At 31.6% G+C, this 15,516-nt stretch overlaps 2 protein-coding genes across 2 annotated transcripts; both read left to right on the top strand.

The window, feature by feature from the left end:
* The first annotated feature begins 601 nt into the window (after positions 1-601).
* Positions 602-2,540, top strand: LOC120157104 (VAN3-binding protein-like). Its single transcript, XM_039168351.1, has 7 exons — positions 602-740; positions 813-1,126; positions 1,268-1,619; positions 1,735-1,872; positions 1,960-2,009; positions 2,071-2,128; positions 2,225-2,540. Exons 1-7 carry the CDS (start codon positions 614-616, stop codon positions 2,425-2,427), a joined length of 1,242 nt encoding a protein of 413 aa, XP_039024282.1. The 5' UTR covers positions 602-613; the 3' UTR covers positions 2,428-2,540.
* Positions 2,541-5,286: 2,746 nt separating this feature from the next.
* LOC120156914 (dehydration-responsive element-binding protein 3-like) lies at positions 5,287-6,213 on the top strand. The gene has a single exon (XM_039168184.1). The coding sequence runs from the start codon at positions 5,434-5,436 to the stop codon at positions 6,190-6,192; it is 759 nt and encodes a 252-aa protein (XP_039024115.1). The 5' UTR covers positions 5,287-5,433; the 3' UTR covers positions 6,193-6,213.
* Positions 6,214-15,516: the final 9,303 nt, after the last annotated feature.

Here is a 15,516-nt window from a genome sequence, read left to right as displayed (position 1 = left end):
GCTCAAAATGTTGATACAAAAGAAAATATTAGTGGGATACAATACAACGTTTTAGTACAAATTAAAAAATAAAACTTTTACAGATAATTATCAGTACTTGTGCAAAAGATTAGTGTCCTTTAGGTAAGGGTGACCCCATTCAGCCCGGAGTAGCTGTAGTGCTTCATCTACTTTTCTATTTTGGATGACAAATCAAATATTCGGGCCATGCTTTGTATTTGCTTCTAGAAATATGTTCCCAGGCAGTGTTGGGTTATAACATGAAGGATAGGGATCGTTTATATCAAATTTTCATATAATTTAAATTTATTTTATATCTTTTACTAATTTTTTCTCTTAAAATTTTATAATTTTATTCTTTTAAAATTTTATAAATTTGATCCTTGTATAAAATCTTGCATCTGTTCGAAATACAAAAATGGGCGTGGAAGAGAGGGTCCTCGGCACTAGCTTTGGCCACTGATAATGGTGACAAAAGAGAACTCGGGTAATAATGATTTATGCCTACGCCGCTCAATAAAAAAAATGCTTTGGTCTCTTTATAATATGTAAAGCTGAAATACAGGAATCCGAGTAGAATAGCATATTTACAGATTCCCAATAAAGGAAAACCATGCATTTTCTATTCACTTCCAATTATAAATGCCAAACTGTTTCTTTATCTTCCTTGGCTTCTTCTAGCTGTGTTTGTTGGAATCCAAGTCTCAGCTTAAGTACTGAAGAAGTGGACAAGTTTAAAAGTAAGGATTTTACTATTATTTATTACTACAAAGTTTTCGTCTTTTTATAGAATGATTTGTTTTTGGTGTTAGTGAGTTCATGCTGTGTAAGAAGCTCGTCAATGAAGCTGGAAAATATAGATGAGAATGATCCTCCAAGGTGGTTACAGTTGTCTTGCTCTCTTCCTGAAACTCCTACAGAATCAATGGAGTATCTTGCCAGATCATGGAGCCTGTCAGCCATGGAAATCTCCAAAGCACTTTCCCAGACGCATATAGCAGCTTCCGATGCCATGTCATCATCGTCTTCTTCTGCTGGAAATATCGAAACAAATTATTCAAGCACCAGAAATATCGAAACAAATTATTCAAGCACCAATGCTTCAAGGCAATCCGTAAGAATCAAGGTTTAAGATTATTTATCCATTCTTTTTTCAAAGAATTGTATCTTGTTGTTCAATCCCATCGTGCTCTTCAATTTTCCCAACACTGTCATCATATATATATATACATACTTTCTCTTATAGTCTTTTATTGCCAATTTGAAGATCTACAGGAGCATTGAAAGAGGGAGAACTATGGGGAAACGGTTGAAGGACCAGAAAGGGAGGAAGAAGCAAGAGATTACAACACATAATGCACGACTTCATGCAGCCATGTCAGTGGCTGGAGTTGCAGCCGCCGTTGCGGCCTCTAAAGCGATGTTAGCGGAAATGGAAACCATGTCGTCTAAAGTATCGACTGCCATCGCATCGGCAGCCGCTCTCGTTGCTTCTCACAGCATTGAGATTGCAGAGGACATGGGAGCTGATCATGACCAAATGCTAACAGTGGTCAACTCTACAATGAACGCAATAACAAGTTGTGATATAATGACCCTAACAGCCGGAGCAGCCACAGGCTGTTCAAATTGTTTCTAAATTCTTTCATCCGAATCGAAAACAACATTAAGAGTCTAGAATACAAATTGATTTTGTAGGACAGTCGACTTAATTCTAATTACGAATTAATGCAGCCTTGCGAGGAGCTGCAGCCTTAAGGGCAAGGCTGCAAAAGACTGAAACTTTAGCTTTGGGTGAAGACGGCAATGGCCAGACAACAGCAGTGAACTTTGTTGCAACCGGGGGAGAACTACTCAAGCGCACAAGGAAAGGTACATTTTCCCGATTTCGATGTATCAAATCTTCAATCTTTATCATTCAGTAAGAAAATGTTAGCATTAATTTTATGTTGATTACAGGAGCTTTACATTGGAAGCAAGTTCCTTTCTATATAAACTCCAACTGTCAGGTATGAAATCCAAGTACTTGTGATCTGACTATATAGAATCATAATCTTTTACTGAAAACAGGTGGTTGTTAAACTGAAAAGCAAGCACATGGGAGGCACGTACACGAAAAAAAAGAAGTGTAAGCTAAGCCTCATGGGCCTCATACTCGAGATTAATCGATTCTCTTATCGACTTAAGCCTGCCGTGTTAACAGAGTTTACACCGTGCTTTCCAGGTGAGATCTTGGGAGTTCATGATGGCATCCCGGCATGGCCGAGAAGGGAGAAAGAAGACAATGCTGAAGAGAGAGCTTATTTTGGGATTAAAACTGCAGAGAGGGTAATAGAATTCGAGTGCAGGAGTAGAAGTGACAAACAGATGTGGACGAATGGGATTAGATATATGTTGGCTTATCGTAAAAATATGGCATATTTCTGAGACAGACTTGTTTGGATTGATGGAAAATGCTAGATTTTCATTTCTGTAAAGTAATCATGTTGAAATTGCATGTCTGATTCCTCAGTCACATAGCTGAGGGAGGTCATTGGAATGTTCCAGTTCTTGGTGTCAATTATATAAACCTGCATATTAATCCATGGAAATCAAGCAAAATGCAGATCAGATGAACCCCCTCTTTACATCTGTTTGACGTGCTGGAGAAATATTAGTATCCTGGTGGTGAACAAACGTGATAATCCAACCATCATCTTCCGCCTTCTTTAGGGACAAAGGCAGCTCTGCTGCAAAACGTGTTCTTCTCAAACATGTGATATTCTACTTTGATTGATCGTTCTACTTGCTTCCAACCCTATAGTTCCAGTTCTGGATAGTATATTTACCTATTAATAGTATGGAATTTGTTCATGGTTTAGATAGGAGGCGTGCATTAAGGCGCTTCACCTTTGTACACGTAGCTACAAAGCCCTTCTGCAGATAATAGCGGAAACAGCCTACTAAAGGTATTATTAGTTTATTTATTCTCGAATTTACATGTGATATAATTATAATCAGGGCAGAACCAGAATAAAATTAGAGGGTTAGAATAAATTTAATATGTTCATCGTTAATGATTAAATCTTTCTAATCTAACTAGGTAATTATAACATGTGAGAAAACGATCGTTAGCCGATGCTTTTATATTGCAGAGTCGATCATAGAGGATGAAAAAAATGATAAGAAAGTTCTGAGAGTTCTATCCCCCTTATCAGTTTTTGTTGAGAGTATTTGTAATTGTTTTTAGTGTGCATAGTTATCACGGCTATTTGTTAACAGGTTAGGTGCATTTGTTAGTTAACCTTTAGATTTCGTTCTCATGTGTCAGGTGTATGTCAAAAGTCTTGCCTACGTATTGTAGTTTACTAGAGGCTTATATTCAAGGGATTTAGGCTAGTCGGAGGCTCTAGTGAGACGAGAGATCTATCTAAAGATCTTGACCGGTGAAAAGCTGCCAATTTTAATAAGTTTAATCTAACAAAGCTTTGAAGTTTCCGAAGACCATCTCTAAAAGTATAATAAGATTTAACTTTAAAATTAATAGAATTTTGAAAAGTAATTTATTAAACTATAAAAATTAAGGATCAAAGATTATTTTTTTACTAATTTCAAAATTGATGGATACTAAAAAAATACGGTCACAATTTTTTTCACGAAATTGATATAATCTTAAAAATAATTAAACTAAAAATAAAATATAATTTTAATAATTTTGAAATTAGGTAGGGAATTAAAATAGAATTGAAGCATAAAATTCAGAAAGTTGTAATGGCCTGAACTTTACAATGAAGTCCTCGTGGCGTGGGTTGACTGGGTAATAGTTTAGACCCAAAATTGAGCAAAGTCTTGGGCCTTTAATATCTTTTGAACATCCAAAGAAAACAAACATGGAGCCTCGGAAACATGGGCTCATTAACGATGAAATTTGTGAAAAAAAGTAAAAAGAAAGGGTGTTTACTAGAATCTGGAAAGCCAAGATCAACACTTTAAAGAAGCACATGAGTTTCTTAATGACAGCCCACAGCGGCAGCTCGCAAAAGACAGAAAACTCAACCCATGAATTGAAAAAAAGAAACACTGACTGCAATTGATGATCATAAATGAAGAAAGATGTTGAAGGTCTCACGCTTGCCGTATTTATGATCAACGTTTAGGTTTTAAGCTCATACCCTCCATGTATGGGCTAACATGAATTCATAAACACCAGCTTGCAGCCAACCATGTGAATTTAACAGATATATGTTTGTTTGTTTCTGCACAAAATTTACTCAACGAATCGGTGCATGGAATTAACGAATCCAACGACCTATTAACTTCTAATCAACTCTGCATGCATGGGCAAATATGTAAATGCATGTGCCAAACAATCGCTACATGCTTCAGATGTAAGCTTTTCTTTTCTCACCCTTGAATACAAAAATATTCAAGTTTGGAATGTAAATTGAATTTACTGATTATGAACATAATTATTGACACTCGAAGGAGCCGATTAAAGAAATGGTTTTCTGATCGGAGGGTCCAAAGCACCAACTCACGGGGACGCCAATGGCTGCAAAATACCTGAGTTACGGACGAGATATCTTTTTGTCTTCTATACTGATGTTGGCCCAAAATTTAATATAACTGCGTAGGTAAATGCTGTTATTTCCTTGATGCAATTTGGCCCCCAGCCATTTCTTACCTCCTTCAGTTCATTTTAACCAATCTACTTGCTTACGTAAGATTGCAATGCTTTCACATTGATGATTGCTGTCTCAACATATATTTTATTTTAAAATTATTCAGACAACATAAGAAGATAAATACCATGGAGAAAAAAGCAAAACCCTAAACAAAAAAAGGGCTAAACGTACGTAAAATCAATGTCTGCGGTACAATATTATAACCCTGCTGATCATTAATAAAGAAAATCTCTGCGGATGTGACCTTGGGGAAAGTTGCAATGGAGAAATGGAGAGAGGGTGAAAACGGTAAGGAAACAAATAATGGAATTCGGTGCTGAAGAAGAAGAAGAAGAAGAAGAAGAAATTAATGGAGGTTGCGTGGTAGTAGAGAAAAGGACCCCATTGAACCATAGGGTGTAGCAGGGTGACCCATTTCTTTTGTGGGTCATTATAGGCTATTTCCTTTCTCTCTCAGTGTTTATAAGCGCTGTGACTCATTGGGAAATGTACAGCAACAAAGAAAAAAAAAAAGCTATGGTTTTTTATCTCAGAAAACATTAGCTCAAAATTACTCTCTCATCTCATGGCGTACGGCCCGACCCCCACCACCTTCCTTCTTCACTCTAATTTTTTGCTCTCCCTCTCTTTCTTATATTCGTCACTGTCACTTCAATTTACTCTGTTTTGGCTTGCCTGCCTGCTTATAGTTATACTGTCCTTTCCTCTGTACGTTTAAAGGGCGAGAATAGTTATAGTTTTAGTCGCCACTAAGAGGGGAATAATAAAAATGACTGAGCTGCAAAATACAGAAACAGAGTGTTGTTCCAACTCGTTTCGTTGGGATTCATCTCCTGGGTCAACTCATTCACCTCCTAACTCGGGCCCAAGCTCAACCACAACTCTAAATGGTCAACCCGAAACCACCACGGATTGTAGTAAAAAGATGAAGCGAATGAGGGGGGAATCAAGCGAGCAACCAGTTTACCGTGGCGTCCGAATGAGAACCTGGGGCAAATGGGTGTCCGAAATCCGTGAGCCGCGCAAAAAATCCCGCATTTGGCTCGGTACTTTCCGTACCCCGGAAATGGCCGCTCGCGCACACGACGTAGCCGCTTTGAGCATCAAAGGCGACACGGCGATTCTCAACTTCCCTGAACTCTCTAACTCATTACCTCGACCAGTGTCTTTAGCACCCCGTGACGTGCAAGCTGCGGCAGCCAAAGCTGCCCAAATGGGAAACTTGGACTCTCCATCACCATCCATCGCATCATCTTCGAATTCCTCATTGTCATCGTCGCCAGCCCTATCCTCTTTGGTTTCTCATCCGGACTTATCTTCAGGGTCGGACGAGTTGAGCGAGATAGTGCAGCTTCCGAGTCTAGGGGCAAGTTACGACTCGGTTGAGTTGGGGAATGAGTTCGTATTCATGGACTCAATGGACAGATGGGTTTATGCTTCACCTTGGCTTGAAAGCATGGAAGATTGCGAGTACGTTTGTAACCAGTTAGTAAATGGCTTGGAAGAGGGTTTGCTATGGGATTATTAATGTGCTTTTCGCGTTTCTGAATGTTAAGTGTGTTTACTTTTTCTTTGAAAGGGATAAAACTGTGTCATCTTCTTTCTCTCTGTTTAGGTTATCTCTTTCAATGAATCATAGTGTACAGAAGCTTGAAATCAACACTGGAAAATCCATGCTGCTGTTTTGATCAACTACAGTTTGAAACTGGGAATACAGAAATAACATAAAACAATTAATCATAAAAAAAGGGAAAGAAAGTGTTTTCAAATCAAACATATAGTAAAAACAGGGGCCTGCCAACGAATTCCCCCTTGTCAATTGTCATGAAGGATTGCTTTTGCCAGATGTCAGATAGGTCTTTTGAATATGATTTTTTTTGTTTCTTCATCACATTTTTATTTATTATTTACTCCGCCCAGTAAATATATTCTTTATTGTTTTTTTAAAATTTAAAATTTTTAAATTCTAATCATAACTATTTAAAAAAATTAAATTAAATTATTTTATAAAATATATATCTAAAAAATATTTGATTATGATTTTTAAAATATATATTCTTATTTATAATACTTTTTAAATAATAATGAGTCAAAATAGAACAAATTGACAGAAAAAAGAACTAAACTTAATGGGACAAAAAGAGTTTCTCATATAATTTTTGGCACATCATAACTTTTAAAAGTTTATAAAAATAATAATATTAATTAAAATAAGAATTTATCAATAAAAAATAATTTTAGAGCTAAACATATTTTGCGTTTAATGAAGTAATAATAAATCTTTGTAAATAAATTGTTGATTAGAACAATGACCAGTAATTCTTTTAATATTCATAATAAACTAGTAATAAAAAAAATATAAAATTTTATTGAAACCGCTTATCAAATGTAAAAAGAAATAAAAAATCAACTTGAGAAACAACAAATTCAATTATTATAATTAAGATTGCATAATAACAAACCTTTTAAATTTAAAAATAATTTATACATTTAATACTTAAATTATTATTTTTGTTTTATTTTAAAATTCAAATGAAATTTAAATTTAACGTTAAGAATAAATTTTTAAAAATAAACATTTAAATATTAAAATTAAACATAAATAATAGTTTAAATATGTTTACCCTTAAATTTATTGTATTGATTATTTAGAAAATAGTGCGGAAAGGAGTGGGTTTAAGCCAGACATGCCCCCGAATACTTTTCCTTTTCCTTAATATTGATATGTGATTTTTTAATTAATATTAAGTATAAAATAATATTTATTTAAATATACTTCTCAATCATTTAATATAAAATGTTTAGATCTTAACGTAGATTTCAAATAATAATAATTTTTTTTTGAGTAAATCACAATTATATATTATTTTTTAGTAAATCACACATTATCTTTTGGGATATGAGATTTTCTTATATAAGGAACTTATGCTTGCAATTTATTACAATTATTTTTGGGTAAATTACACATTTAGTATGCCATTTTTTATTATATTTTGATCACTTAACTATTATTTTTTGAAAATCATACACAATAAAAATATTAAGATATTCTCATTTCAATTTTAATTTTTTTATTATTAAGATTGAGTTCTTCAAAACCCTATAAAAAAAAGCAATTGTTAAAATCAAGGTACGGCTTTAAAGACGAAACCTACTTTATATCGTTCTGTTTAGAATATGCACAGCAGTATCGCGAACCCCCCTGGTTCTTACCCACCAAAAAAACCAAAGAAAAATAATCTGAAATGGAGTATGCTACCAAATTTCGTGCACGAAATATTTATGCTTTTAAATAAAATCCTTTCATTTTGATGAATAAGATGGGAAATTTCTGTCCATTTTCGTACCAGACAATTTAACTTTTCAAGACACCCAATAGAAATCTGAAATTAAAACCTTTTACTAGTCAATCTTCCTTCATCTTCTACGATCCAACAACAAATTTCCCATCTCTTTGCTCTCTCTCTCTCAATATATATATTTATATAAAAGTACGAATATAATATTTTATGTTAGAAGTATATTTTTAAAACTTTAAGAAAAATAAATTTTAAAATTTTTAAAAATAAAAAATAAATTATTAATTAAAAATATTAAAATAATCTAATATATATATAAATTTAAAACTTTCAAACATATAATTGTCTTTATCCACCCATTCGATCAACCCTACATACATGAATCTAACAAAAGTTCCCTATCTCTTTACTATAAATATCTCCACGTGCTCGATGGACAACAAAATCTTGAACCCCGCTTTCAATCTCTCTTACATTTACAGGAATGAGTCAGTGCCACGTGTGAAAATTGCTTTATGTTTAGTCCATACATTTTTGGTTAGAAAATAGACAGAATTTTAAATCATGGAATTAAATACCCATTATAGATCATATCATGTCAATATATTTCTACATTTAGAAGGGACTTTGATTATTTTTAAAAAAAAACTATAGGGAAAAATGTAGTGAATAATCTGCTATAATTACAAAAAAGTCAATTGTAATCAGTCAAATCCATCGCCTAATCATTCTCTTGGATCAGTATTATGGAAACAAATATAAGTGGGCTCCATTTCTTCACTAAACAACAGCCAGATCAACTTCAACCCACCTTTTTCTTCTTCTATATTTAATTTTAGCCGTTGAAGATTTTTCATTCACGTCGATGCTAGCCATATTATTTGGTGATTGTACAGAAATAATAATTGGATAAAATCAGTCAAGTAATTATGCAATTGATTTTTTAATATAAATTAGAAAAAAAAATTATTTTTGTTTTCTTAGGATCATGACCATAATCTAGAATCGGAAAGAATGGGGTATCTTCAATGGCAACTTGAGAGTATGATAATATTGGGGGGGGGGGGGTAGAAAGAGACAAATAATAGTGTATAATTAAATTATGAAAAAGGGTATGACTACACCAAAACTGATTATCTCTTGTTCCATATGTAATGGAATAATGGGAGGTAAGATAGTAGGTTGTCCCTAACATCAGGTTGAGAACAGTTTCCGTAGAAGACCTCCGAATTATGAAATATCCTTCGTAGGACTCGATCCCACGACCTTAAGATACGACTACACCAAAGAAGCGTTAATAACTGATTAGATTACTTCTAAACACTAAACGACCAAATATAACGAAAAAGTGAACTTTTTCAAAGAATTGCTTCTTGAGAAAGTGTGGAGGAGAATCATGACTAACGACACGCTTACTTTTATAAATAAGAGCATTTATTTGCACAAAAGAAAGTGTGGATAAAGCAAGAAATATGGGCTTTTTCATCGGCTTTTAGCCCTATTGATTCAATCTTAACATAGTTTTATTTTATTTAAGATTATTTAATAATCTATAAAAAAAGTTGCTGACATATGCAATAAAATTACTTAATATTCTATACAGAAGCAAGAGTTGGGCTTATTACAAAAGACTCTCATTCGTCTAAGGATTTTTTTTACTGTTTCTAGATTCATTGATTTAAAATTTTTTAAATAGATAAAATGTAATTTTAATTATTATTTTTAATATATAAAAGAATTGATAATATTAATGATGATAAATGGAAATTTTTATTTAAAACTAATAAATTTTAATTTTAAAAAATTTATCTGAAAAATTATAGATTATTTATTATTTTCAGTCTCGAAATCTTTTTAAACTCTGATTTTTTTTTGGTAACTAACTCTGAAAATTAATTTGAAAAACAATAAAGAACATGTCCTAATTCCAGCACACCCACCACTCTATTTTAATTTTATCTCTTTGGAATGCATTGCACTTGCACCCATCAATCCATTATACGTTATCCATATTTCATTTCTTTGGGTTCATCATTACATCGTCCACGTTAACTGCAATGTCATGGCTCGTTTATTTGATTGTAAAATCGATAAGATAATAAATAAATAAATAAATAAAATTGTAAAATACAAGTACATATATTTACATAGAAAAAACTATTACTCAGAAAAAGCATGCATAAAAAATTATATCAAAAATAAATTATAAGATAAATGATATAAATCACACTAATCATACATATTAATTCGCATAAAATTTATTCTTCTTTTCATATAATTTATAAAAATCTAGATACATATTTATAAATATATAAGCATAAAAGAATATTTTTTTTTGGTACATCAGAACGACTACACTTTGTAGTCTACCCGTGGACGTATGCTTGCAGAAGAGGGATAAGTTCCTATGGAGGATTTTCCAGAAAGTGCAACCATTCGTCTCTTTTGAGTGCCAGTTTTGCCATTCGGTCAGTACATCGATTTCCTTCTTTTCAGTTGTGTCTGATTTCAGTTATCCATCATTCATTTCTGATTTCTTCGTAATCTTTGAATATTACTTCCTTTTACAGGTCGTATGTTCCTTTCTTGTTCAATGCTCCGATGACCCAATTTGCATAGTCTTCGACTACCAAATCTCTCGCCCCTGCGATTTTGCGAGGAACATTCCTTGTTCAGAACTCTTTCTTTCTTTTTATATATAGAATAAAAGAAAAACTCTTAAAATATATTTCTATATTCATTAAATAAATGTAATGTAAACATTTTGAGTTGGACTAAACAGTATTTATAGTATAACATCTAACCCATTTGAATGTCCTAAAAGCATAGCCAGATATGTATACAAGTCCCGACTGTATAAAGAGCTGTGGATATGGTCCCCCCAATGAATTCGATTTTGTAGAGGGGGTAGGGGTTGGTGCTTCCCATTGTTTCTTTTCGGGGTTCACTTTGATTTTATATATTTAAGTATTTATTTTACTGGGAGAAAATAAAAGTTTTATGATGAATCTTGCCGGTCGGCTCCTTTTATCATTTCAACATACTACTATTATTGAAGATATAATTTACCACATGCAACTTGTCAAAATTATAGCCATTAATTGATGCATGCATCAAAGTCAAAAAATTGGAATGACATTGGGATCAGTTGGCAAATGTTAATTATTTCTTTAGATATTTTACGTATAACAAATTATGGACCGTCTAAATGTACAAATCAAAATCCCCCAAGCTTCTTTGATGCATTTTCAAAGGCACGGTCCTTAGTTTCTTCATCTTGTCTTCAATAACTCGCTATCGGAAAAGTCATATTCCAAGTACATAGCAGTACGGCACGTTGAAATAATCATCTAATTTCACTATCTTGGCAGGCAACAATACGTTGTCTTCCAACTTCACATAATGTACTATTTCCACTTTCCAAGTTATTGTCATCAAAGAGTTGACGACCACACAATCGCATGCATGTCCATGAAAAGTTTACGGTATGACTCAAATTCTGTATACTCACATATTCAGAGTTTTTTAAGTCTCAATTTTCAAGTGAAAATATGTATGCGACCTTTATAAACATAAATTAATGTGTTTTTTAATATAAGTTATTTATCATTATTGACTGCATGATTTCTACGTCCAACTTTAATCTTTAAATGTGGAGATAGTACAACTTAATGTGCTGAGATGACGACATTGATGTCGGGGATAATGACAAAGGGTGTTGAAAAAGGTTTGAAACGGGAGTCATCGTCTAAGATCAGATAACATTTCAACAGTGTTGCTGTGAAGTTGTTTTCCAGAGATCTTTAACAATATTTTATAAAAACGATAGATTTTAAGTACATCTTTGTAAATTTGTTATTCTTCCAACGGAACAAGTTCTTTGATCACTTCGGTTTATATTAGACAATTCCAAGCTCTGGAAATTTTGTTTTTTATGTTATCTGTCGTGTGTGTCCTTTCAGCGGAACAATGAACCTTGGAGCTTTGGTGAGCTGGTCCACTTAAAATCAAACAATAGGCACAACAATCAACTATCGCACTCACAGGCTTCCCTTTTTTGCCTTGAAATTTGGCATCTTTTCTTTTGTCCCAACTTTACCGACGGACAGCAAGTTTTTGGTTATTATGATTGAGCTGTGACTGCCAACTTCACACTAAATAAAAAGAATGCATTATATGTCTTTTAAATAATATTTTGTCACTAATTAGGTTAGGTAATCCAATTTATTTGGTAGACAAAGGCTAGTGCAGCATAGAAAAGGGTGTACCGTTGACAGTGCCACCGGCGGGGAAACCGTCTTCTAGTCACAATCTATGTCATCCACTTTTACGTAGCACAATAACCGATACTTTTGAGAAACCCGACTGTCGGCATCCGCTTTTGCTGTCATGTGTCTTCGTTCTATGGTAATTGTTGTTTGAGTTAATTACATCATACGTCCATAAATTATGACATTCATTTTAAATTAATCTCTAAACTTTTAAATATTTCAATTTAATAAACCAAAAAAGCTAGACACGAAATTCATGAAATCGTCAAACTTTTAATATTTATTTATAATATATATCATCTTTTATTTTTTTATTTAGAGTGATTACAATATATTATATGTTCTAAAGATTTATAATCATTTGACAATGAAAACTAAACATTCTTACTGTTTTTGATAATTAAATCCAGAACCTCTAAAAATAACAATCATTTATTTAACCACTGAGTTAACTTAATTTTTGCTTATCATCTTTCAAATCCAATTTATGAAAAATAATATTTTGCTCTCGTAACACCTCTTAAATAATCACATCATAAATTAGATTAAAAATATCATATAAATTAATTAAAATTTAATCAAAATCAAATAATCATTAAATATTAACTAATGGTCATGCAGAATTGACGTTATTATCGACGATTAAGTCAGTTTCAACATGATAAAAATAATGTTCTTTACCCTGTCGGAAAAGCAAACACAAATTTTTGTCTGATTCATACACGCACAAGTCTCATTCACAAGGTAATAAAACTTCTACCCTCTTACCTTGATTTTTGTTATAAATTAAAATATGGCACTTTTTATAAATTATAATATTTAAATTATTTAAATCTCAAATCTTGAATCTACAGTATTCTTATCATTATAGTAGATAAGACTCGGCTTGCATTACTTTGATTAATTGAACTATATTTTATTTTTTAAAACTTTTTTTCTAGTTTATTACAATAATAACAACAGCCATAACTCTTATCGTTTTTTTTTATACTCTTATAACACCTTTTCTCTGTTTTTATAGTATATTCATTTAAAATTAAATTTGATTTAATCTCTTGAACTAGTGTTTATTTAGTTATCTAATTAATCTATTTTTAATTCTAATTCTCAAATTAGATATTTCATATCGATAAATTTTCTCATATTTTTAAAATTATATTATATATCTATTTGATAAAATTGTCTATTGTTATTAATTTTAAAAAACAATAAACTGATCCAACTTTGTCATAATATGCGTACGACGTAACTTCCGTTGTCCAATGTTAAAGAATAATCAAAGCATTCAATTTAGTTAAAGAACATAGTCGCATAATACAAATACATAATCATGACGAAATGAAAACAATTGACAGTCGTTCATTTAATAATAATTTAAAACAAATATGCGTAGAAATAATAACCCATACCCAATCTTGTATGTGTTATTACGAATAAAATTTATTAATATGTCTGAAATATGATTTATCTATTTGACATGTTTCGTAAAAATAATTTTAAAATAATGCAATTTAAATTACATTGATACTAGTCTTTGATAATTTTAAAACACTTGTCGAATGTAACTAACATGTCTTAGTATCTGTAATACTGCTTTTCTAATTTAAACTATGGTTGGGTTGTCTGCTATATATGTTATCAAGGAGTTTTTTATTTGATACATAAGGAACAATTAATTTCATATATGGAGTTTTATATTTGTTTTATTTGGTTAATATAGATAAAATGTTATGCGTAATATATCATAAATTTTGAAATATATGCATTCGCCTAATTAATTGTTACCTTGGGACCTAATTTTCATATAATATGCCAGTGAATGGTTGTAAATTTTGAATAAAAATATACTTTATTATATATGAGATTTATAAGTGAATTTTTTAGCTATGTTGTTATGTATTTCTAAGTAAACTTATAACAAGGATTAGGAGACAAAATATATAAGAACAATGAACTCCCGTATTTCAATAGTGTTGCTTGAGTATTATAATATTTTAATAAATAAAAATAATAGAGTAATATTGAATAATTGAAAATACAAGTTTCAAGTGCAAGACAAAATCATCAAACAGTTGGGCATCGTATATTTTCCAGAACGCAGCGATTAGGGCCCCAAGGATAGATAAGACATTTTGACTTGTACCTAACCAAAACAAAAGGCCTCTTTGAATTTGACATCAACCTGTTTCATTTTCTTCAGCCCTACATGGCCCAGCAAGATACTCATATTAGAGAGAGTTTTGCATTAACCGCAGGGCTCCACGTGTACTTTTGATGAATTATTAATCGTCAGATCATAACAATCACATAACCATCATCGCTTTCTATGAAGTTGACGTGTTGCCCTCTCAATGGGCTGCCGTACCGTATGGAACCCCCATGCTTTGACGTCTCAACATATTGTGTTCTCTTTTCTTGGGTTAATTTCGCGTGAAGCCCTCGAGCCATGGTGCCATTTACATTTAAATTACAAAAAACATTTTATTCCGTCAATAAACCAAATCAATATCACTATTTTTATTCATATTAATTTATAGTCATTAAAATCATTTAATTACAATTCTATTATTTGATTAACGATATTAAGGTGACAATTAAAACATTAAATTTATTAGGTAATTATTTAAAGCTACAAAACATTTCCATGACCCAGCAAACCGCTCAAAATTTTCAAAATTTTGTATTAATAATCTATTTTCATCACTTCTAAGATTTTATAAGTTAATTCTCTTCTAAAATTTTATAATTTGATCTCTCAATATAAAATTTTACGTCTATATTTGTAGGGGTATTCAAATAACCGAACTAATTCGGTTAACCGATCGAACCGAATTAGTTTGGTTAATTCGGTTCGGTTACCGAATTAGTTCGGTCGGTTAAGGGTTAAAAAAAATTTTAGAATTCGGTTAACGGTTAATTCGGTTCGAATTCGGTTAATTAACCGAATTAACCGAAATTAAATTTTAAATATTAAATATATTATATATAACATATGGGCTCAGCCCAAACCATTTAAAACCCAATTAATAATTTAAGATCCAATAACTTTTAAACCTAAATCAATATTAATTAATTAAAAAAATTATATAAATTTTTTATTTTATAATTATATATTATTTAAATTAATTGTAAACTGTTTTTTTAATTAAAAAATATTAAATATATTATATATAACATTTGGGCTAAGCCCAAACAATTTAAAACTCAATTAATAATTTAAGATCCAATAACTTTTAAATCTAAATCAATATTAATTAATTAAAAAATTTATCTGGAATTTTT

Source organism: Hibiscus syriacus, unplaced genomic scaffold (assembly GCF_006381635.1).
Source record: "Hibiscus syriacus cultivar Baekdansim isolate YM2019G1 unplaced genomic scaffold, ASM638163v2 tig00111238_pilon, whole genome shotgun sequence".
Taxonomy (NCBI): Eukaryota; Viridiplantae; Streptophyta; class Magnoliopsida; order Malvales; family Malvaceae; genus Hibiscus; species Hibiscus syriacus.
This window is presented reverse-complemented; position numbering and strand designations above follow the sequence as displayed.